The sequence below is a fragment of the Oncorhynchus clarkii genome, chromosome 23 (genome assembly GCF_045791955.1).
Source record: "Oncorhynchus clarkii lewisi isolate Uvic-CL-2024 chromosome 23, UVic_Ocla_1.0, whole genome shotgun sequence".
Lineage (NCBI taxonomy): Eukaryota > Metazoa > Chordata > Actinopteri > Salmoniformes > Salmonidae > Oncorhynchus > Oncorhynchus clarkii.
Window position 1 is genome coordinate 31,633,666 of NC_092169.1, and position 25,067 is coordinate 31,658,732.

The window sequence follows — 25,067 nt, forward strand, 5'->3', positions numbered from 1 at the left end:
TCGTACAGCTAGCGACCGAAGTCAACGTGCATGTGCCTGGCCCACCACAAGGAATCGTTAGAGCGCGATGGGACAAGGACATCCCAGCAAGCCAAACCCTCCCCTAACACAGACGACGCTGGGCCAATTGTGCGCCGCCTCATGGGTCCCCCGGTTCGACACAGCCCATGATCGAACCCGGATCTGTAGTGACGCCTCTAAATCAAATCAAATCAAATTTATTCATATAGCCCTTTTTACATCAGCTGATATCTCAAAGTGCTGTACAGAAACCCAGCCTAAAACCCCAAACAGCAAGCAATGCAGGTGTAGAAGCACGGTGGCTAGGAAAAACTCCCTAGAAAGGCCAAAACCTAGGAAGAAACCTAGAGAGGAACCAGGCTATGTGGGGTGGCCAGTCCTCTTCTGGCTGTGCCGGGTGGAGATTATAACAGAACATGGCCAAGATGTTCAAATGTTCATAAATGACCAGCATGGTCCAATAATAATAAGGCAGAACAGTTGAAACTGGAGAAGTACTCCAGATATAACAAACTGACCCTAGCCCCACAACACAAACTACTGCAGCATAAATACTGGAGGTTGAGACAGGAGGGGTCAGGAGACACTGTGGCCCCATCCGAGGACACCCCCGGACAGGGCCAAACAGGAAGGATATACAGGAAGGATATAACCCCACCCACTTTGCCAAAGCACAGCCCCCACACCACTAGAGGGATATCTTCAACCACCAACTTACCATCCTGAGACAAGGCTGAGTATGGCCCACAAAGATCTCCGCCACGGCACAACCCAAGGGGGGGGGGCGCCAACCCAACCCAGCCTCTAGACCACTGCGCCACGCGGGAGGCCGTATCAGTCAAAGTTAATATGTTCTGAGTGGAGTCTGCTTGTCGCATACATATGTATCCATCTAACTGGACATCCTGTCCCCTCATTATGAGAGCAACTCTGTGCCTGCTCTGTGTTCCTTGTCCCTGTTCCTGGACTGAGACCTGAGTCTCAGTTAGTGTCTCTGTCACTCTGCATGAGTAACAGTCTAAAGGAGCACACTGGCTTCATTTGTATTGCAGTAGCCTATGAATCACCTTGAAAGTTAGGCAGGTTGTCATATTATGTTTTAAAAGTTTTGCAGTTGTTAAGACTGGTATATCTTGCCTTCCCTGGACTTTCCTAACTTTCTCTAGTCTGTATTTCCTGTAGTTCCACTTTCCATCCAGCATCTACTCTATCCAGCAATAGTTCCTATAGCTGTTTCTCTTCTTCAGTGCTGTCCTTTCCTTTTAGCCACCATTTTTATTGTCGCATTAGCCCATTCCATTGTCGCCTGTAGTAGCATTAGCCCTTTACATTGTCGCCTGCAGTAGCATTAGCCCTTTCCATTGTCGCTTGTAGTAGCATTAGCCCTTTCCATTGTCGCCTGAAGTAGCATTAGCCGTTTACATTGTCGCCTGTAGTAGCATTATCCCATTCCATTGTCGCCTGTAGTAGCATTAGCCCTTTCCATTGTAGCCTGTAGCAGCATTATCTCTTTCCATTGTCGCCTGTAGCAGCATTAGCTCTTTCCCATTATAGACTATAGTTGCCTTTAGCCCTTTCCCTAACTGACTGGGGCTATAGCTATAGCTGGGGTGATGAAGGCTTTAATGTCCAATATTTCCACTCCGCCCCTGATCTGACGCCCGATACTTCCATGTTTCCAGGTGTCACATTTGCTGCAAAGGGCTACTTCGAGGCACTGGTGAGGATGGGAGAGATGGCCAGCGAAAGTCAAGGCTCTAAGGATCTTGGTGAGTCCTAGTGTTGGCTGTAGGAGGTTGCAGCACCCCTAGTGGGGTGGAGGGGGTTGTAGAACCCCTATTTTTTTTATTTGATTTTTTAAAATTTCACCTTTATTTAACTAGGTAGGCCAGTTGAGAACAAGTTCTCATTTACAACTGCGACCTGGCCAAGATAAAGCAAAACAGTGCGACGAAAACAACAACAGAGTTACGCATAAACAAACGAACAGTCAATTACACAAAAGAAAAGAAAAAAGGAAAAATCTATGTACAGTGTGTGCAAATGTAGAAGATTAGGGAGGTAGGCAATAAATAGGCCCTAGAGGTGAAAATAATTACAATTTAGCATTAATACTGTAGTGATAGATGTGCAGATGATAATGTGCAGAAGAGATACTGTGGTGCAAAATAGCAAGAGGGTAAGTAATAATATGGAGATGAGGTAGTTGGGTGTGTTATTTACAGATTGGCTGTGTACAGGTACAGTGATCGGTCAGCTGCTCTGACAGCTGATGCTTAAAGTTAGAGAAGGAGATATAAGAATCCAGCTTCAGAGATTTTTGCAATTCGTTCCAGTCATTGGCAGCAGAGAACTGGAAGGTAAGGCGGGCAAAGGAAGTGCTTTGGGAATGACCAGTGCAATATACCTACTGGAGCTTGTGCTACGGGTGGGTTTTGCTATGGTGACCAGTGAGCTGAGATAAGACGCGGCTTTACTCAACAAAGACTTATAGATGACCTGGACCTTATAGATGATCCTGGGGATGGATGTGTAGTGAGGGCGAGCCAACGAGAGTATACAGGTCGCAGTGATTGGTAGTATATGGGGCTTTGGTGATAAAACGGACTGCACTGTGATAGACTACATCCAGTTTGCTGAGTAGAGTGTTGGGGGCTATTTTGTAAATAACATCGCCGAAGTCAAGGATCGGTAGGATAGTCAGTTTTACGAGGGTATGTTTGGCAGCATGAGTGAAGGAGGCTTTGTTGTAAAATAAGAAGCCGATTCTAGATTTAATTTTGGATTGGAGATGCTTAATGTGAGTCTGGAAGGAGAGTTTACAGTCTAACCAGACTCCTAGGTATTTGTAGTTGTCCACATATTCTAGGTCAGAACCGTCCAGAATAGTGATGCTAGTTGGGCGGGAGGGTGCGGGCAGCAATTGGTTGAAGAGCATGCACTTAGTTTTACTAGCATTTAAAATCAGTTGGAGGCCATGGAAGGAATGTTGCATGGCGTTGAAACTCGTTTGGAGGTTTATTAGCACAGTGTCCGAAGACGGGCCAGATGTATACAGAATGGTGTCGTCTGCATAGAGGTGGATCCGGGAATCATCAGCAGCTAGAGCGACATCATTGATATATACAGAGAAAAGAGTCGGCCCGAGAATTGAACCCTGTGGCACCCCCATAGAGACTGCCAGAGGTCCGGAAAACAGGCCTTCCGATTTGACACACTGAACTCTATCTGAGAAGTAGTTGGTGAACCAGGCGAGGCAGTCATTTGAGAAGCCAAGGCTATTGAGTCTGCCGATATGAATGCGGTGATTGACAGTCGAAAGCCTTGGAAAGCCTTGGAAAGTTGCTGCAGGGGGTGCTGAGACTTTGGCCAGGGTAGGGGTAGTCAGGTGGAAAGCATGGCCAGCCTTGGAAAAATGCAAATGATTGATTATCGTAGATTTATTGGTGGTGACAGTGTTTCCAATCCGCAGTGCAGTGGGCATGCTGGGAGGAGATGCTCTTATTCTCCATGTACTTGACAGTGTCCCAAAACATTTTGGAATTAGTGCTAGAGGAAGCAAATTTCTGTTTGAAGCCTTGGCTTTCCTAACTGACTGAGGATATTGGTTCCTGACTTCCCTGAAAAGTTGCATATCGCCGGGGCTTTTCGATCCTAATGCAGAACACCACAGGATGTTTTTGTGCAGGTCAAGGGCAGTCAAGTCTGGGGTGAACCAAGGGCTATATCTGTTCTTAGTAATACATTTTTTGAATGGGGCATGCTAAATTAAGATGGAGAGGAAAGCACTTTTGAAGAGCATCCAGGCATCCTCTACTGACGGGATGAGATCAATATCCTTCCAGGATACCCGGGCCAGGTCGATTAGAAAGGCCTGCTCGCTGAAGTGTTTTAGGGAGCGTTTGACAGTGCTAAGGGGTGGTCGTTTGACCGCGGACCCATTACGCATGCAGGCAATGAGTCAGTGATCACTAAGATCCTGGTTGAAGACAGCAGAGGTGTATTTATAATGCAGGTTGGTCAGGATGATATCTATGAGGGTGCCCATGGTTACAGGTTTCGGGTTGTACCTGGTAGGTTCCTTGATGATTTGTGTGAGATTCAGGGCATCTAGCTCAGATTGTAGGATGGCCGGGGTGTTAAGCATGCCCCAATTAAGGTCACCTAACAGTATGAACTCTGAAGGTCGATGGGGAGTCATCAATTCACATATGGTGTCCAGGGCACAGCTGGGTGCCGAGGAGGGTCTATAACAAGTGGCAATGGTGAGGGACTTGTTTCTGGAAAGGTGGAATTTAAAAAGTAGAAGCTCGAATTGTTTGGGCACAGACTGGATTGTATGTCAGAACTTTGGATGCTATCTCTACAGTAGATTGCAACTCCGCCCCCTTTGGCAGTTCTATCTTGTCGGAAAATGTTATAGTTAGGGATGGACATTTCAGGATTTTTGGTGGCCTTCCTAAACCAGGATTCAGACACGGCTAGGACATCCGGGTTGGCGGAGTGTGCTAAAGCAGTGAATAAAACAAACTTAGGGAGGAGGCTTCTAATGTTAACATGCATGAAACCAATGCTTTAACAGTTACAGAAGTCAACAAATGAGTGCGCCTGGGGAATGGCAGTGATGCTGGGGGCTACAAGGCCTGGATTAATCTCTACATCACCAGAGGAACAAAGGAGGAGTAGAATAAGAGTATGGCTAAAGGCTAAAAGAACTGGTCGTCTAGTGCGTTCGGAACAGAGAGTAAAAGGAGCAGTTTTCTGGGTGCGGAAGAATAGATTCCAAGCATAATGTACAGACAAGAGTATGGTAGGATGTGAGTACAGTGGAGGTAAGCCTAGGCATTGAGTGAAGATGAGAGAGGTTTTGTCTATAGAGGCACCATTTAAGCCAGGTGCGGCCACCGCATGTGTGGGGGGGTGTAACATAAGGGCATATTGAGCAGGGCTGGAGGCTCTACAGTGAAATAAGGAAAAAATTACTAACCAAAACAGCAATAGACAAGGCATATTGACATTAGGGCGAGGCATGTGTAGCCGAGTGATCATATGGTCCAGTGAGTAACTAGGCGAGCTGTAGGCACGGCGATTCAGACAGCTAGCAGGGCGGGGCTAGCTGCAGGCTAGCAGATGGGCCTCAGGGAGACGTCGCAACTAGAGTCTGTTGTAACCCCCTCGGACAGTTACGTCGGCAGACCAGTCGTGATGGATCAGCAGGGCTCCGTGTCGGCAGCAAAGGTTCCAGGCCAATTGGCAGAAGAGGTATTGAATCCCAGGAATTATCTGATGGAATTCTTTGGCTAGCCGGGAGAAGGGCCTAGCTTGAGGCTAGCTCCAGGCTAACTACTAGCTAGTACCTAGTTAGTTGGCTAGCTTCAGAAGGCGGTTCCGGTTCAAAAGTGTAAAAATAGCAGATCCATACCACATTGAGTGAGGCGCGTTGCAGGGGAGTATGTTCAGTCCGTAGATGGAAGAAGAGATCAAAAAAGTAATACAAATATATACTAAGAAAAACTATATATATAAGGGACAGGACAATCAAAACAGACATCCCCACTGCTACGCCATCTTGGAAGAGATTTATTGGGCTGGAAGGGGTTGCAGAAAGACCTGCTGTACAGGGGATAGATGGCAAAGGGTGTGAATGGGAAAAGGACAAATAATGAGCAAAAGTGGCTGAAGCACCACCTGAAACTGGACCCACTCACTCACTCACTCACTCACTCACTCACTCACTCACTCACACACACACACACACACATAAACACACACACACTCATTCACACACTCACTCACTCAGTCACTCACACATAAACACACACACTCACTCACTCACTCACACATAAACACACACACACACACACTCATTCACTCACTTACACATACACACACACACACACACACTCATTCACTCACTTACACATGCACACACACAAGCATGTTCTGTTTGTTGTTGTTGTTTCTTACAGTCAGTTATTACTGCACTATGGGAAAGGGGAGCTTACAGTACTCTGTTTCCAACATTTTCCACTGACATACTGAGGCAATCACATCCCCTTAGACTTTTAATCTCTTATATTTGATATGGAAAAGCTTATTTTGTTTAGCGCTTGTTTTCCCTCAAACTCAGCATCCTATGAATTATGCTGTTTTATTTTTCCCTTAGACCCCAGAGAAGATAAATATTCAAAATCATTCTGAAACGTATCTTACTCTTTTTTTAATATTGATTAACCTGACACACATATTATCAGCAGATTTTCTTTTCTTTCACAACATCCTTATTGATTATGTTCATTAGTAGGAGTGTAAAGACACTGTTTTGGGGGTGACGACTATCTGTACTCACTTGTCCTTTTCCAGTCAGTGAGAACTAACACAACCTGTGTGTGTGGAACGGTTTGGGTTTTCCTGGTCTGTTTCTGTTCATGTCAGGCTAACAAAGACATGGTGGCGAAAGAGGGATGAATGAAGGAATGTGACTGGGGGTGGGGTATGCATGGTGGTGGTGATGGTGGGAGGGCAAAGTACTAATTGGAGCTAAGGTGTTGAAAGGGTAAACAGCAGCAGGTTATGTCTCTACTAACGACATCTAGAATAAATGATTGGCTTGTGTTTAAGTCCCGCCTCCTGAGTCTGAGCACTGTGTAGCCTAGTCTCTTGCTCCTTCCTCTGACCTTTCCTAAGTCTGAGGGGAATTTGGATAGTGGATGGAAGTGGAGGAAGGAGGGAGGGATGATGAGAATAGAGGAAAGCGGAAAGGAGGGTTGTCTGAGATCAGAGGTTAGAGAGGAGGATAGAAAGAATAGTTTCCTCATTCATTATTCATGGTAGAAGAAGAGTCTTTTATTTTGGCCTTCACATTTCTTCTGAAGTTTTCATCTTTTCATCCCCCCACTCTGCCTCTCTCAGTCAATACTGATTGAACTGAGTTGGTTTGCCCACTCCAATCTGAACAGTAGAAGCCCATTATAGTCTGTATTCAGCCTCAATGACATTATCTGTGCAGTGACCGTTCAGATTAGGATTTCAATATGCTAGGGGAGGATGTTACAGAGTACAGTATGCTAGGGTAGATGAGGCTCTATTGCTGCTGATGATTCTATTACTGTTACATCCCAGTGCCCTCATCTTAAAGTTACCATCTCCATATTAAACAGGTGTTGAACCATCTCCATATTAAACAGGTGTTGAATCATCTCCATATTAAACAGGTGTTGATCCATCTCCATATTAAACAGGTGTTGAACCATCTCCATATTAAACAGGTGTTGAACCATCTCCATATTAAACAGGTGTTAAACCATCTCCATATTAAACAGGTGTTGAACCATCTCCATATTAAACAAGTGTTGAACCATCTCCATATTAAACAGGTGTTGAACCATCTCCATATTAAACAGGTGTTGAACCATCTCCATATTAAACAGGTGTTGAACCATCTCCATATTAAACAGGTGTTGATGGGCCTCCCGAAATGGCACAGCTGTCTAAGGCACTGCATCACAGTGCTAGATTCGTCAATACAGATCTGGGTTCGATCCTGGACTGTTTCGCAGCCGGCCGCAACCGGGAGATCCATGAGGCGGCGCACAATTGGCCCAGCGTCGTCCGGGTTAGGGGAGGGTTTGGCTTGCTGGGATGTCCTTGTCCCATCGCGCTTTAGCGACTCCTTGTGAAAGGCGGACGCATGCCTGCTGACTTTCGGTCGCTAGCTGTATGGTGTTTCCTCCGACACATTGGTGCGGGTCGCTTCCGGGTTAAGCGAGCAGTGTGTCAAGAAGCAGTGCAGCTTGGCGGAGTCGTGATTCCGAGGACGAATGGTTCTCGACCTTCGCCTCTCCCGAGTCCGTACGGGAGTTGCAGCGATAGGACAAGACTGTAACTACCAGATATCACAGAATTGGGGAGAAAAAGGGTTGATCCATGTCCATATTGATTCTGTACTCTCAATGGTCCCTTATCTACTGCCTGTCCTAAAGTGTGTGTGTGATTTGTGTTTTATGAGGTCCTTTGGTTGTTTTTGCAAACCTAGCCCCTAGCCATGACTAAGCAGAACAGTATATCCCTCCCTCCCTCTCTGCAGTCTAGTGACAGGCAGGGCTGAACAGAGGAGACTGATTCTGTCTCTGGACATCAGTGTTGCCTAAAGCAACCAAAGTATGTGTGTGTTTGTGTGTGTGCATGAGTGCGTGTGTATGTACTACACCTGAGCATGCATTTATTTGTCACAGTACTTGTATGTATGCATGTATGATGTGAGAAACATCACAAGAGATGCTCTATGTGTTCATTCTTTGTAGTTCAATGGCTCACCAGTCAGGCTAACCTGCAGTGACAGTGTGTTTGCATGATCAGCCATTCTATCTCCACACAGTGATAAAAGGAAACAGTTGCTGTATAGATTCCAATTAACTACATGGTCGAAGGCTTGTTTTGTATTTGACAGCTGACTGTTTATACTACGCAGAGGGAGGAGGGGAGGCAGAAATGCAGTACTATAGCCTAATGGATGAACATCGGCATTGAATAGTCTAGAACAATTATAAAAAGAAGCAATGAAACCAGAAAGACAGCCATTATTCGCACAATTTGCCTAATGTCAGCCCATTACATTTTTTTTTTTTTTTACCCAGGATAGTGTAGTCAGCCCCAGGGGCAATGCCAGGCCAGGCAGGCAGTGAGCAAAAGGGGTCATTTGGGATCTCCCGGGCCGACTGGGTGGGCACGCGGACCCCTTTGATAGCCGTGCTGTCTGTGGGCGGGCTGGGATGGCTGGCAGCTCTCTGCTGTGGCATGAAGTACAAACACTTTTACAGCCTGCTCACTTTCATTATCCGCAGGCCCCATGATCTTCTCTCTCTCTCTCTCTCTCTCTCTCTCTCTCTCTCTCTCTCTCTCTCTCTCTCTCTCTCTCTCTCTCTCTCTCTCCCTCTCTCTCTCCCTCTCTCCCTCCCTCTCCCTCCCTCCCTCCCTCCCTCCCTCCACCTGGCGTAGAGAGAGAGTTTGGACACACACACCCTCCTCTGCCATGTCTCCACCAGTGGCTAGAGTGTCCAGGCAGATAAGGAGCGGCAGGATGGATAACGGGTGATGGATGGGTGGTGCCACGTCACTTGGCTTTAAACAATCTCTTGCATACATACTGTAGTACTTACCCCCAGTTTATAACTGATGCTGATAGAGAGATAAGGGGAAGGATTTGTAAAATGGGGGGCAAGTAATTATTGCGTTATTATCATTGCGTTTCTTGAGGGCAGAAATAGCTGGATGCGTCAGGCAGTCAACAGAGTAGTAGAGATGTGCCTTCATTTAGTGGAGAGAGACTCCATGTGCGTCCCTATAGTGCACTATATAGGAAATAGAGTGCAGGCTGTGATGCAGCCCATGTCCCACGGTCGCCTCTACAATGTAATGACTGTAAAATATCTGATTAATCCAAGCAGAATAAATTAACAGTAGTTAATGGTATTCGGATTATAGAGAGAGGCATGCACAGTCTTGACCCATAGATGACAAGGCAAAAAGAGGGCGAAGAGGATGGAGAAGGGAGGAGGAGGATAAGGGAGGGTGGTGAGGGAAAGGGCAGGAGGGGGTAGTTAGTGAGAGAAAGCCAATGTGAATGGGTAGCTAAGAGTACTGAACAGAGCTGTAGTTGCTAACGTTGTACATTGATTGACGATCATTTAAGCAGATACTACCTCTGGGTTAGACATATACATAATTGATCAGAAGTCATAATCCAACAAATCAATAATATATCAACCCAAGCTAACCAGGGGAAATCACAGCCAATGAAAACAATCCAAAAAGTTCTCCCATCACACTCTCCCATCCCATCATCTAAATTATGTGGCTTTGCTCTCAAACTGAGCTCCCAGGATGCGTCCCAAATGTCACCCTATTCCCTATGGGCCCTGGTCAAAAGTAGTGTAGTATATAGGGTTTGGGGTGGCCTGATTGCCTGTTCCCTACAGTTATCCTGGTTCTAGGTTATATAAAGAGAGGGTATTTTTAAGGTGACGCGCTCCGCTAGAGGACTTTTGTCACGTGAGGATAAATAATGTAGACGTCTCTAATGTGCGTTAGAGACAGGGGAATGGAACTGCACTGCACACACAGGACTGAATAATCAACTAACATCACCCCTAAGGGGTGTATGCAGTAGCTGCAATACTGTAGTGTTACATAGAATCAAATCAAATCAAAATGTATTTGTCACATGCAACAGACTTTACCGTGAAATGATTACTTACAAATCCTTGACCAACAGCGCAGTTCAAGAAGAGTTAAGAAAATATTTACCAAGTAGACTAAAATAAAAAGTAATAATAATAAAGTAACACAGTAAGAATAACAATAACATGGGGCACCGGTACCGAGTCAGTGTGTGGGGGTACAGGCTAGTTGAGGTAATCTGTACAGTTGAAGTCTGAAGTTTACATACACCAAGTTGACTGTGCCAAGTTGACTGTGCCTTCCAGAAAATGAAGTCATGGCTTTAGAAGCTTCTGATAGGTTAATTGACATCATTTGAGTCAATTGGATAAGTACCTGTGGATTTATTTCAAGGCCTACCTTCAAACTCAGTGTCTTTTTGCTTGACATCATGGGAAAATCAAAATAAATCAGCTAAGACCTCCAGAGTTGTAGACCTCCAGAAGTCTGGTTCATACTTCGGAGCAATTTCCAAATGCCTGGTACCACGTTCATCTGTCCAAAAAACAATACACAAGTATAAACACCACGGGACCACGTAGCCGTCCTACCGCTCAGGAAGGAGACGCGTTTTGTCTCCTAGAAATGAACGTACTTTGGTGTCAAAAGTGCAAATCAATCCCAGAACAACAGCAAAGGACCTTGTGAAGATGCTGGAGGAAATGGATACAAAAGTGTCTTTGCTTCCCACAGTAAAACGAGTCCTATATCAATATAACCTGAAAGGCCACTCAGCAAGGAAGAAGCCACTGCTCCAAAACCGCCATAAAAAAGCCAGATTGCAAATGTCCTCTGGTCTGATGAAACAAAAATAGAACTGTTTGGCCATAATGACCATTGTTATGTTTGGTGGAAAAAGGGGGAGGCTTGCAAGCTGAAGAACACCATCCCAACCATGAAGCACAGGGGTGGCAGTATCATGTTGTGGAGGTAGTTTTGCTGTTGTGTCATCAGCAAACTTAATGATGGTGTTGGAGTCGTGTTTGGCCACGCAGTTGTGGGTGAATAGAGAATAGAGGGGACTAAGTACACACCCCTGAGGAGTCCCAGTGTTAAGGATCAGCGTGGCAGGTGTGTTGTTGCCTAGTCTTACCACCTGGGGGTGGCCCATCAGGAAGTCCAGGATGCATAGGGAGGTGCATGGGGAGGTGTTTAGACCCAGAGTCCTTAGCTTAGTGATGACCTTGGTGGGCACTATGGTGTTGAACGCTGAGCTGTAGGCAATGAACAGCATTCTCACATTGGTGTTCCTTTTGTCCAGGTGAGAAAGGGCAGTGTGGAGTGCGATTTGAGATTGCGTCATCTGTGGATCTGTTGGGACGGTATGCGGATTGGAGTGGGTCTAGGGTGTCCGGGAGGATGCTGTTGATGTGAGCCATGTCCAGCCTTTCTTTTTTTTCTTTTTTGTCTGGGCGCGAACCCAGAGTCTCTGGTGGCACAGCTGGCGCTGCAGTACAGCACCCTTAACCACTGCGCCACCCGGGAGGCCCCCATGTCCAGCCTTTCAAAGCACTTCATGGCTACCAACGTGAGTGCTACGGGGCGGTAATCATTTAGGCAGGTTACCTTTGCTTCCTTGGGCATAGGGGCTACGGTGGTCTGCTTGAAACATGTAGGTATTACAGACTCGGTCAGGGAGAGGTTGAAAATGTTAGTGAAGACACTTGACAGTTGGTCCACGCATGCTTTGAGTATACGTCCTGGTAATCCGTCTGGCCCAGCGGCTTGTGAACGTTGACTTGTTTAAAGGTTTTGTTCACATCGGCTACCGAGAGCGTGATCACACAGTCATCCAGAACTGCTGGTGCTCCCTTTATGCATGCTTCAGTGTTGCTTTCCTCGATTTGATCATAAAAGGCGTTTAGCTCGCGTCTGGGCAGCTCGCGTCTGGGTTTCCCTTTGTAGTCTGTAAATAGTTTTCAAGCCCTGACACATTAGACGAGCGTCAGAGCCGGTGTAGTAGGATTCAATCTTAATCATGTATTGACACTTTGCTTGTTTGATGGTTCGTCTGAGGGCAGCTGTATAAGCGTCCGGATTAGTGTCCCGCTCCGTGAAATCGGCAGCTCTAGCCTTTAGCTCGATACGGATGTTGCCTATAATCTATGGCTTCTGGTTGGGATATGTGCATACAGTCACTGTGGGAATGATGTCATCGATGCACTGATTGATGAAGCTGATGACTGAGGTGGTGTCTTCCTCAGTGCCATTGGATGAATCCTGGAAATATTCCAGTCTGTGCTTGCAAAACATTCCTGTAGTGTAGCATCTGTGTAATCTGACCACTTCCGTATTGAGCGAGTCACTGGTACTTCCTGCTTTAGTTTTAGCTTGTAAGCAGGAATCGTGGGGATAGAAATATGGTCGGATTTGCCAAATGGAGGGCGGGGGAGAGCTTTGTATGCATCCCTGTGTGCGGAATAAGGTTGGTCTAGGATTTTTTTCCCCTTGGTTGCACATGTGATATGCTGGTACAAATTTGGTAAAACTGATTTAAGTTTGCCTGTGTTAACCTATCCCCCCCCCCCCCTCCCGCAACAGCCAGTGAACGGTGCAGGGCGCCAAATTCAAAACAACTAAAATCTCATAATTAAGCACACAATTTTAAAGATAGAATTCTCATTAATCCAGCCATAGTGTCTGATTTCAAAAAGCATTTACAGTGAAAGCACCACAAACGATTGTTAGGTCACCACCAAGTCACAGAAAAACACAGACATTTTTTTCCAGCCAAAGAGAGGAGTCACAAAAAGCAGAAATAGAGATAAAATGAATCACTAACCTTTGATGATCTTCATCAGATGGCACACATAGGACTTCATGTTACACAATACATGTATGTTTTGTTTGATAAAGTTCATATTTATAAAAAAAATCTGGGTTTACATTGGCGCATTACGTTCAGTAGAGAGCCACATCAATTTACAGAAATACTCATAATAAACATGGATAAAGATACGACTATTATACATGGAACTTTAGATAAACTTCTCCTTAATGCAACCGCTGTGTCAGATTTCAAAAAAACTTTACGGAGAAAGCAAACCATGCAATAATCTGAGTACAGCCTTTAGACAACAAAGCAGCCAAAATATACCTGCCATATTGGGTAGTCAACATTACTCAGAAATAGCATTTTAAATATTAACTTACCTTTGATGGTCTTCATTAGAATGCACTCCCAGGAATCCCTGTTCCACCATAAATGTTTGATTTGTTCGATAATGTCCATCAGTTATGTCCAAATATCTTCTTTTATTGTGGCGTTTGGTAAACAAATCCAAACGCGTGTTCAGGTTTCGCCAAACGTCCGACAAAAAGTTCAAAAGGTTCCGCTACAGCCCGTAGAAACATGCAAAACTAAGTATGGAATAAATCTTTAGGATGTTTTTAACATAAAACTTCATTAATGTTCTAACCGGACAAATCCTTAGTCTGTACAAATGAAGTGGAATGTAGCTAGCTTTCATGTGAGTGCGCCAGACTCAAAGAGCCCTTATTAGCCCCTCCTTTAGAGTAGAATCCTCAAAACAGGTTCTAAATACTGTTGACATCTAGTGGAAGCCTTGGGAAGTGAAACATAACTAATATCACTAAGGTATCTTCAATGGGGGCTGAGTTGAAAAACTACAAACCTCAGATTTCCCACTTCCTGGTTGGATTTTTTCTCAGGTGTTTGCCTGCCATATGAGTTCTGTTATACTCACAGACATCATTCAAACAGTTTTAGAAATTTCAGAGTGTTTTCTATCCAATACTAATAATAATATGCATATATTAGCATCTGGGACAGAGTAGGAGGCAGTTCACTCTGGGCATGCTATTCATCCAAAAGTGAAAATGCTGCCCCCTATCCCAAAAAGGTTAAAGTCCCCGGCCACTAGGAGCGCTGCTTGTGGGTGAGTGTTTATAAGGCTATTGGCCTTATAGAATTTGTTAAGAGCGGCCCTAGTGCCAGCTTCATTTTGTGGTGGTAAATAGACGGCTATGAATAAGACAGATGAGAACTCTCTTGGTAGATAGTGTTGTCTACAGCTTATCATAAGGTACTCTACCTCAGGCGAGCAATACCTCGAGACTTCTTTAATATTAGATATCGCTCACCAGCTGTTATTGACAAATAGACACACCCCTCGTCTTACCAGAGGTAGCGTCTCTGTTCTGCCGGTGCATGGAAAATCTCGCTAGCTCTATATTGTCCGTATCTTCATTCAGCCACGTCTCGGTGAAACAACATAAGATGTTAGTTTTTAATGTCCCGTTGGTAGGATAATCTTAATCGTAGGTCATCAATTTTATTTTCCAATGATTGCACGTTAGCAAGAAGAACAGATGGCAGTGGGGGTTTACTCGCTGGCCTCCGGATTCTCAGAAGGCTGCCTGATCTGCGGCCCCTTTTCCAGCATAATTTCTTCATGCAAAAGGTGTGGATCTGGGCCTGTTCCAATGAATGCAGGATATCCTTCTCGTCAGACTTGTTAACTCCCTTTGGTGTGTGTGTGTCCTTCCTCTTATCATAAATGAGTGTGATTACCTGCAAAGACAGAGCCCAAGTGCACACTAACAAGGAACACTTCCTCATAGAACAGTACATGTTTGATTTGGATCTATGTTGAACATAGTGAACATACTTCTAGCATGTGCCTTTGGCTTGAATACAGAGACGCTTCTTCCTGCTTTATTACAGGCTGTGGGGAATATTGAGGAAAAATTTGTCATAACAGTGTTCCTGTACTAAAAGAAAAAGGACAACAAAGAGAAACAAAATAAGTATGTGATATTTAAATGTAAGTGACTCTCATCCGGAGCGGAGTGGGGGCTATGAGATTCACAATTCATTTCACTGTTTTGACCCTATTATTCATTCCAAAATCATTATTTAATTGTTACTAACCCTATTCCAAACCAATACACCACAACTGACTCATAGAAGATCCATTCACACATGTGAAGACACCTTTTATTCTGTGAGCCATTGTTGGGCTACAAATAGAAGTTAAAAAGTAATTCTAGTCATAGTGTTTTCATTTCAAGTTATTCAAGTGGAGGAATTTTTGCTTTTCATCCATCTCTTTGAGAAGGAGGAAAGAATGGATGTTCAGTAATTGTTCCACTCCAGCAGAAGTGAGAGTCAGTCTGCCCCCCTCCATCCCTCCCTCTCTCTCTCAATCTGGGCGCCCACGCAATGATGTGGGAGCGTACGCAGGCAGGCAGACAGGCAAGCAGGGAGCCCTAAGAGAACACTCTGCCGCCGCACACAGTAAACTATAAATAGATCAAATTGGTTCCTTTATGGGAGAGATTCCGTAAAAGGGAGCTGGAAGAGGGAAGGTGGAGAGGAGAACCCAAATAGGCCGGAACAACGCGCAGGCAGCCCAAAAATGGCTCGTTGATCATGTCACACAGCTGAAAATGGCATCTCTGGCTTCCGCACTGCCACTACCTGTTAGCGTCTATGCCCATAACAGGGCATCAGTCATCAAACTTGTCATTCTGATGCAAATTATATTGCTGATATATTTGTCATTATACTATAGTAAGGTCAGAATTGGTTCATCTAGTATAAAGCGTGGGTAGAGTATGTGAGGGAATAGAACAGAACATAAATAGTATCAATACCCTTGAATTAGATTCTCAATATCCTCTGTTATTAATGGTTTCCTCCACATGTGTAAGGGAGTTAAGAAAGAATCAATCCACAGCTGGCCTGAATTGTTGCCGATGGAGATATCAAATTAGATCTGAAACGGTAGCTCAAATGGTTGGTACCTCATCAAGGAGGGCAGTCGGTTGTTCTAGCAAGGTAGAGGTTCTGCATGGGTTCGAGCCTCGGTGTAAGCTGAATCACTGGGAAGCGATACTCACAAATGAAGCAGTGTGATGTCTGTAACACACACACACATACAGTTGAAGTCGGAAGTTTACATACACTTAGGTTGGAGCCATTAAAACTAGTTTTTCAACCACTCTACATATTTCTTTTTAACAAACTATAGTTTTTCCAAGTCGGTTAGGACATCTACTTTGTGAATGACACAAGTAATTTTTCCAACAATTGTTTACAGACAGACTATTTCATTTATAATTCACTGTATCACATTTCCAGTGGGTCAGAAGTTTACATACACTAAGTTGACTGTGCCTTTAAACAGCTTGGAAAATTTCAGAAAAGATGTCATGGCTTTAGAAGCTTCTGATATGCTAATTGACATAATTTGAGTCAATTGGAGGTGTACCTGTGGATATATTTCAAGGCCTACCTTCAAACTCAGTGCCTCTTTGGCTTGACATCATGAGAAAATTAAAAGAAATCAGCCAAGACCTCAGAAACCTCAACAAGTCTGGTTCATCCTATGGAGAAATTTCCAAACGGCTGAAAGTACCACGTTCATCTGTACAAACAATAGTACGCAAGTATAAACACCATGGGACCACACAGCCGTCATACCACTCAGGAAGGAGACGCGTTCTGTCTCCTAGAGATGAACATACTTTGGTGCGAAAAGTGCAAATCAATCCCAGAACAACAGCAAAGGACCTTGTGAAGATGCTGGAGGAAACAGGTACAAAAGTATCTATAAAACAAGTCATATTTCGACATAACCTGAAAGGCCACTCAGCAAGGAAGAAGCCACTGCTCCAAAACCCCCATAAAAACGCCAGACTACGTTTTGCAACTGCACATGGGGACAAAGATCGTACTTTTTGGAGAAATGTCCTCTGGTCTGATGAAACAAAAATAGAACTGTTTGGCCATAATTACCGTCGTTATGTTTGGAGTAAAAAGGGGGAGGCTTGCAAGCCGAAGAACACCATCCCAACCGTGAAGCACGGGGGTGGCAGATTCATGTTGTGGGGGTGTTTTGCTGCAGGAGGGACTGGTGCACTTCACAAACTAGATGGCATCATTTGGAGAGAAAAGAATGTGGATATATTGAAGCAACATTTCAAGACATCAGTCAGGAAGATTAAACTTGGTCGCAAATGGGTCTTCCAAATGGACAATGACCCCAAGCATACTACTGAATGAATGTCAGAATTTGAAGGCAAATTGGTAAAATTGTGAGATTTCAAAAGTAACAGTCAGTATCTGGTGTGGCCACCAGCTGCATTAAGTACTGCAGTGCATCTCCTCCTCATGGACTGCACCAGATTTGCCAGTTCTTGCTGTGAGATGTTACCCCACTCTTCCACCAAGGCACCTGCAAGTTCCCGGACATTTCTAGGGGGATTGGCCCTAGCCCTCACCCTCCGATCCAACAGGTCCCAGACGTGCTCAATGGGATTGAGATCTGGGCTCTTCGCTGGCCATGGCAGAACACTGACATTCCTGTCTTGCAGGAGAATCACACATAGAATGAGCAGTATGGCTGGTGGCATTGTCATGCTGGAGGGTCATGTCAGGATGAGCCTGCAGGAAGGGTACCACATGAGGGAGGAGGATGGCGTCCCTGTAACGCACAGCGTTGAGATTGCCTTCAATGACAACAAACACAGTCCCATATTGCTGTGACACACCGCCCCAGACCATGACTGACCCTCCACCTCCAGATCGATCCCACTCCAGAGTACAGGCCTCGGTGTAATTCTCATTCCTTTGAAGATAAACGCGAAGCCGATCATCACCCCTGGTGAGACAAAACCGCGGCTCGTCGGAGAAGAGCACTTTTTGCCAGTCTTGTCTGGTCCAGCGACTATGGGTTTGTGCCCATAGGCGACGTTGCCAGTGATGTCTGGTGAGGACCTGCCTTACAACAGTCCTACAAGCCCTCAGTCCAGCCTATCTCAGCCTATTGCGGACAGACTGAGCACTGATGGAGGGATTGTGCATTCCTGGTGTAACTCGGGCAGTTGTCGTTGCCATCCTGTACCTGTCCCGCAGGTGTGATGTTCGGATGTACCGATCCTGTGCAGGTGTTATTACACGTGGTCTACCACTGCCAGGACGATCAGCTGTCCGTCCTGTCTCCCTGTAGCGCTGTCTTAGGCGTCTCACAGTACGGACATTGCAATTTATTGCCTTGGCCACATCTGCAGTCCTCATGCCTCCTTGCAGCATGCCTAAGGCATGTTCACGCAGATGAGCAGGGACCCTGTGCACCTTTCTTTTAGTGTTTTTTCAGAGTCAGTAGAAAGGCCTCTTTAGTGTCCTAAGTTTTCATAACTGTGACCTTAATTGCCTACCGTCTGTAAGCTGTTAGTGTCTTTACGTCCGTTCCACAGGTTCATTAATTGTTTATGGTTCATTGAACAAGCATGGGAAACAGTGTTTAAACTCTTTACAATGAGGATCTGTGAAGTTATTTTGATTTTTACGAATTATCTTTGAAAGCCAGGGTCCTGAAAAAGGAACACTTCTTTTTTTGCTGAGTTTAGAAGAAATTTGAAATATGCCTCTTTGTTAGATACAGAGATAGGAAATGGGAATTTGAGTGACACTTGATGTAGACAGTAAGAAAACAATAGCGGAAATATATAGGATAGACAGAAATAGATTGAAAAGGAGGATACTAGAGATAATCTCATTCCAATCGGGTCAGAGGGACAAAGTCAGGAGGGAGTATCTTTTTGTGAGGTTCGATATGTATCAGTGGATTTTGCGTATATCATTTCCCCTTCCCTTGTCTGTCAAAAGTGCTGCTACAGTAAATAAGTGGAGAGAAATCAAAATGCCACTGCTGCTGCTCAGCTGGCCGACACACACACACACACACACACACTCACAAGCCCACACACTCACTCGCCCACACACACAGCTGGTGGACACACACTCACATGCCCACATACACAGCTGGTGGACACACACTCACACGCCCACACACACAACTGGTGGACACACACTCACACGCCTACACACAGAGCTGGTGGACACACACTCACACGCCCACACACACAGCTGGTGGACACACACTCACACGCCCACACACACAGCTGGTGGACACACACTCACACGCCCACACACACAGCTGGTGGACACACACTCACACGCCCACACACACAGCTGGTGGACACACACTCACACGCCCACACACACAGCTGGTGGACACACACTCACACGCCCACACACACAGCTGGTGGACACACACTCACACGCCCACACACACAGCTGGTGGACACACACTCACACGCCCACACACACAGCTGGTGGACACACACTCACACGCCCACACACACAACTGGTGGACACACACTCACACACCCACACACACAACTGGTGGACACACTCACACGCCCACACACACAGCTGGCGGACAATCTCAGTAATTTCCAGTGGAAGAAAAATAAAAGAGCATGAAGAAACTCAGGGAGGAAAACAAAAATGGAGAGAGAGAGTGAGAGGGAGAAGAAAGCACACTTAATGCAACACTGTAACTAGCAATAGAGAAATCAACAGAAAAAGTCAGTTAACCAAGACAAGGAGGCTTCCCTTTTCCCTTTCTCTTCATGGAAGGACTGGTCCAGTGTCTAGACAGCCACAGTAGGTGCAGATGATGTACATGCCTTGCAGTGAAGGAGTGGGCATACTGAATTTGATGCTATCACTTAGAAGTGGTGTGTGTGTCTTGTGTGTGTGTGTACCTTGTTATATTGAGGACGGTGAAAGAGCTCTTTTTTTATCCTCTGTCTGCTCCTCCATGGAAGTAATAGCAGCAGCACATAATGTGCGTCCCAAACGGCACTCAATTCCCTATTTGGTGCTCTACTTTTGACAAGGACCGAACGGGTTCTGGTCAAAAGTAGGGCACTACATAGAGAATAGGATGCCATTTGGAAAAGCAGCCGTAGTTCGGGCTTTATTAGAGAGTTTTGAAAAGCATGAAGGGAGACAATAGGGTGGCCTGTCACACACACACACATACAACCGCAGGTCTTTGGGACTCACGACTCACTATTACTAGCTTCAGATAGTGGTATTTTAATTATATTTTTTAGCTAATTTGACTTTCTGTCTTTGAGAAGTACGGCTGACGCCTTGGTGACCCGGTCTCTGAGGTTCTCCCCTTAGCTCTACTCTGTCTGAATTCTGCAAAATTCCCAAAGAGGCGTAATGGGTTCGCACTCAAAAAGGTGTTGCGTAAAGCTTACTTCATTATTCAATGTTTTTTATTATTTTCCGGCGCTCACACTGCAGTATGTATGAGGAAACTGCAGCTCCTGCGAGAACACTCTTTCAAACGGAATCTTCTTATTTTTTCCTTCCTCTTGCCACCATCATCACAAACCCCTCGTCTTCTATAAAAGTTCTCCCAACTCCCCCCACAATGCACTGTACTCCCACACATTTCGCCTGCAGGAGATGTCTCCTCTCTAAGATGGACGTTTCAAAGGAGTTCCTCTCTAATTTAGGAATATATTCTGATCAGTAGATAACATATTATGCCTGAGAATGTTTTTGTATTGTATTTCTGATAGAGCTGAAATTAATTTGGCTATGTCCATGGCTCTGTCGCATTAAGGCTGTGTACCAAATGGCATCCATTTCCCTTTATAGTGTACTACTGTTGACAAGGGCCCATAGGGCTCTGGTGTAAAGTATTGCACTATGTAAAGAATAGGGTGCCATTTGGGATGCATCCAATGAGGCATAAAGCCAGGGATAAAGCCTCTCTGTCTCTGTCTGTTCCCTGGTGTGTCCTTGTCCTCAAATCACCCTGGAGAGGGATAGTGGGAGGGAGAGAGAGAAAGGTGGGGAAGGGTGAGGGAGGAATTAGAGGGAGGAATTAGAGGGAGGAAGTAGAGGGAGAGAAGTAGAGGGAGAGAAGTAGAGGGGGAGAGGGAGATATATACACACACACAAGATCACAAGTCTTTGAGACTTGCAACGCACTATTACTGGCTTCAGATAATTATATATTTCTTTCTCTTTTGATCTAATTTGACTCACAAAAAACACTATTGTTCTCAAAACTCTCTCCTATCTGCGTTCAGCAGTTGAAACAAAGCTCTTCTCTCATCCTTCTCCTCATGTTGTCCATCAGCTGAACAATACTTTCTCTTCTTTTTTGTTGAGCAAAATAAGAGAGACAATAAGATAAAGAGAGGGAGGGAAGGAAGCAGGGAGAGAAAGAGAATGAGATAGACATGAGAAAGATGAAGGGCTGATTCGCAGCTCCTCCGTGCTTCAGCACTAGTATGTGTGTTCCAGTGCTACAGTAAGTGGTTGGATCTTAATATGAACAGCTCGACTCTATCAGATATGTCCTGTTGTGCCTCCCGCCCTTGGTACTGTCAGTCTGCCAAATAGTGACTTAATGGGCATGATAATAGAGTAGAACACAGGAACAGAGCACACAGGGCTCTGCGGTACTATACCCCTGGCACTCACTCACACACACACATGCACGCTAACAGTCACCTCACTATCACAAAGATCCAGACATTTCAGACTCTTTTCCTCCTCTCAGTCATACACTGGTTCTCAGTTCCCCCCCATTGGGAACTCTGTGGGACCAGAAACAGCAACTGGAACACAGCTGTTGTCAAGTGTACTCCCTCTCCGGCCTCTAGGTCACCAGGCTGCTCATTATGGTGCACTCCTGTCACGATCATTACGCGCACCTGCGCGTCATCAGACTCACCTGGACTCCATCACTTCCCTTTTTATTTTTATTTTTTTATTTCACCTTTATTTAACCAGGTAGGCAAGTTGAGAACAAATTCTCATTTACAACAGCGACCTGGCCAAGATAAAGCAAAGCAGTGCGACACAAACAACAACACAGAGTTACACATGGAATAAACAAGTGTACAGTCAATAACACAATAGAAAAAGTCTATATACAGTGTGTGCAAAAGGCGTGAGGAGGTAAGGCAATAAATAGGCCATAGTAGCGAAGTAATTACAATTTAGCAAATTAACACTGGAGTGATAGATGTGCAGATGATGATGTGTAAGTAGAGATACTGGTGCACAAAAGAGCAGAAAAGTAAATAAAAACAATATGGGGATGAGGTAGTTAGATTGGATGGGCTATTTACAGATGGGCTATGTATAGCTGCAGCTGATTTCCTTCCCTATATACGTCTCTCCCTTTGGTTCCTTCCCCAAGCGTCATTGTTTCTGTTTCATGTCTGTGTGCTGATAGTGTTTCTTGTTTTGTATTATGCTCCATTTATTTTATTAAAGCACTCACTCCCCGAACTTGCTTCCCGACTCTCAGTGCACATCGTTACAGCTGTGTGTGACCTCTATTATGAATGGTACATAAACTTACTGTGTGTTTATCTATTCACACCTGAGCCTGGTACAATCAGCCTTGAGGATATGCTAGGCATACTGTGTGTTCAGTCACTACTGCTAGGAAAAATACTTGGCTTTAGTTTTAGGCTATGTGTCCTGTCTAGGAAAAACACTAGGCTTTAGTTTTAGGCTATGTGTCCTGTCTAGGGAAAACGCTAGGCTTTAGTTTTAGGCTATGTGTCCTGTCTAGGAAAAACACTAGGCTTTAGTTTTAGGCTATGTGTCCTGTCTAGGGAAAACGCTAGGCTTTAGTTTTAGGCTATGTGTCCTGTCTAGGAAAAACGCTAGGCTTTAGTTTTAGGCTATGTGTCCTGTCTAGGAAAAACACTAGGCTCTAGTTTTAGGCTATGTGTCCTGTCTAGGAAAAACACTAGGCTTTAGTTTTAGGCTATGTGTCCTGTCTAGGAAAAACACTAGGCTTTAGTTTTAGGCTATGTGTCCTGTCTAGGGAAAACGCTAGGCTTTAGTTTTAGGCTATGTGTCCTGTCTAGGAAAAACACTCGGCTCTAGTTTTAGGCTATGTGTCCTGTCTAGGGAAAACGCTAGGCTCTAGTTTTAGGCTATGTGTCCTGTCTAGGAAAAACACTCGGCTCTAGTTTTAGGCTATGTGTCCTGTCTAGGAAAAACGCTAGGCTCTAGTTTTAGGCTATGTGTCCTGTCTAGGGAAAACGCTAGGCTTTAGTTTTAGGCTATGTGTCCTGTCTAGGAAAAACACTAGGCTCTAGTTTTAGGCTATGTGTCCTGTCTAGGGAAAACGCTAGGCTTTAGTTTTAGGCTATGTGTCCTGTCTAGGAAAAACACTAGGCTTTAGTTTTAGGCTATGTGTCCTGTCTAGGAAAAACACTAGGCTCTAGTTTTAGGCTATGTGTCCTGTCTAGGAAAAACACTAGGCTCTAGTTTTAGGCTATGTGTCCTGTCTAGGAAAAACACTAGGCTCTAGTTTTAGGCTATGTGTCCTGTCTAGGAAAAACACTAGGCTCTAGTTTTAGGCTATGTGTCCTGTCTAGGAAAAACACTAGGCTCTAGTTTTAGGCTATGTGTCCTGTCTAGGAAAAACACTAGGCTTTAGTTTTAGGCTATGTGTCCTGTCTAGGGAAAACGCTAGGCTTTAGTTTTAGGCTATGTGTCCTGTCTAGGAAAAACACTTGGCTCTAGTTTTAGGCTATGTGTCCTGTCTAGGAAAAACACTCGGCTCTAGTTTTAGGCTATGTGTCCTGTCTAGGAAAAACACTAGGCTCTAGTTTTAGGCTATGTGTCCTGTCTAGGAAAAACACTAGGCTCTAGTTTTAGGCTATGTGTCCTGTCTAGGAAAAACACTAGGCTCTAGTTTTAGGCTATGTGTCCTGTCTAGGGAAAACGCTAGGCTTTAGTTTTAGGCTATGTGTCCTGTCTAGGAAAAACACTAGGCTCTAGTTTTAGGCTATGTGTCCTGTCTAGGAAAAACACTAGGCTCTAGTTTTAGGCTATGTGTCCTGTCTAGGAAAAACACTAGGCTCTAGTTTTAGGCTATGTGTCCTGTCTAGGGAAAACACTAGGCTTTAGTTTTAGGCTATGTGTCCTGTCTAGGAAAAACACTCGGCTCTAGTTTTAGGCTATGTGTCCTGTCTAGGAAAAACACTAGGCTCTAGTTTTAGGCTATGTGTCCTGTCTAGGAAAAACACTCGGCTCTAGTTTTAGGCTATGTGTCCTGTCTAGGGAAAACGCTAGGCTTTAGTTTTAGGCTATGTGTCCTGTCTAGGAAAAACACTAGGCTCTAGTTTTAGGCTATGTGTCCTGTCTAGGGAAAACGCTAGGCTTTAGTTTTAGGCTATGTGTCCTGTCTAGGAAAAACACTCGGCTCTAGTTTTAGGCTATGTGTCCTGTCTAGGGAAAACGCTAGGCTTTAGTTTTAGGCTATGTGTCCTGTCTAGGGAAAAAGTTATAGATGTATTTTATTTAACCTTATATTTAATTAGGCAAGTCAGTTAATGACAAATTCTTATTTTACAATGACTGCCTACCCCGGCCAAACCCTAACCCGGACGACGCTGGGGCAATTGTGCTCCGCCGTATGGGACTCCAGGGTGTAGCTATGAAAGAAGAGGTAACTAAGCAACCAACAACCTATAACATGTTGTAGATTCGGAGATTAGTCTCTCTGGGACCCTATAGAGGTCAGAGGTTATAGATTAGAGGGTAGAAAATAGATATTGGCTAGTTGCTGAATCTGACCAGCAGTAGGCCAAAGTCATCAGTCTCTGTCACTCCTTCCCTACCTGGCTGCCTGCCTGCCTCCTTCCCTCCCTGCCTCCCTCCCTCCCTCATGTCTGTGGTCTGGAATAATCAATCTCCATTTTGTGCCCCATCTATCAGTAATGATCATGTAGAACTTGTTTGTTTGTTTCGATCTATGTGTACGTAATTCATGTTTAAGTGGTTCATTTTTCTTTTCGATACTGTCTGAGATGGTGTTGTATACTAAAGACATCAAGTGTGTCTAATCAAACCACGTTACATGTAACTACACTTGCTGGTGTGGACAGGGATCAGCCAAAGCTCTGCCTTGACTTGGTTAGGTTCACATCAACGTCCCCAGCAAGGATGATGC

The 25,067-nt window shown here is 44.8% G+C and overlaps 1 protein-coding gene across 5 annotated transcripts in view; it reads left to right on the plus strand.

Moving 5' to 3' along the window:
* LOC139381725 (BAR/IMD domain containing adaptor protein 2b) overlaps positions 1 to 25,067 on the plus strand; it is a 151,479-nt gene that overhangs the window by 53,301 nt on the left and 73,111 nt on the right. For 3 of the 5 annotated variants that reach the window (XM_071125451.1, XM_071125452.1, XM_071125453.1), the window contains exon 3: positions 1,704 to 1,790. The exons of 1 other annotated variant lie outside the window; for it this stretch is intronic. In XM_071125451.1, the coding sequence (XP_070981552.1) occupies positions 1,704 to 1,790 (87 nt within the window). Of the gene's footprint in view, positions 1 to 573; positions 865 to 1,703; positions 1,791 to 25,067 lie in introns of those variants that run through there. One more of the 5 variants, XM_071125456.1, reaches the window with a different exon arrangement.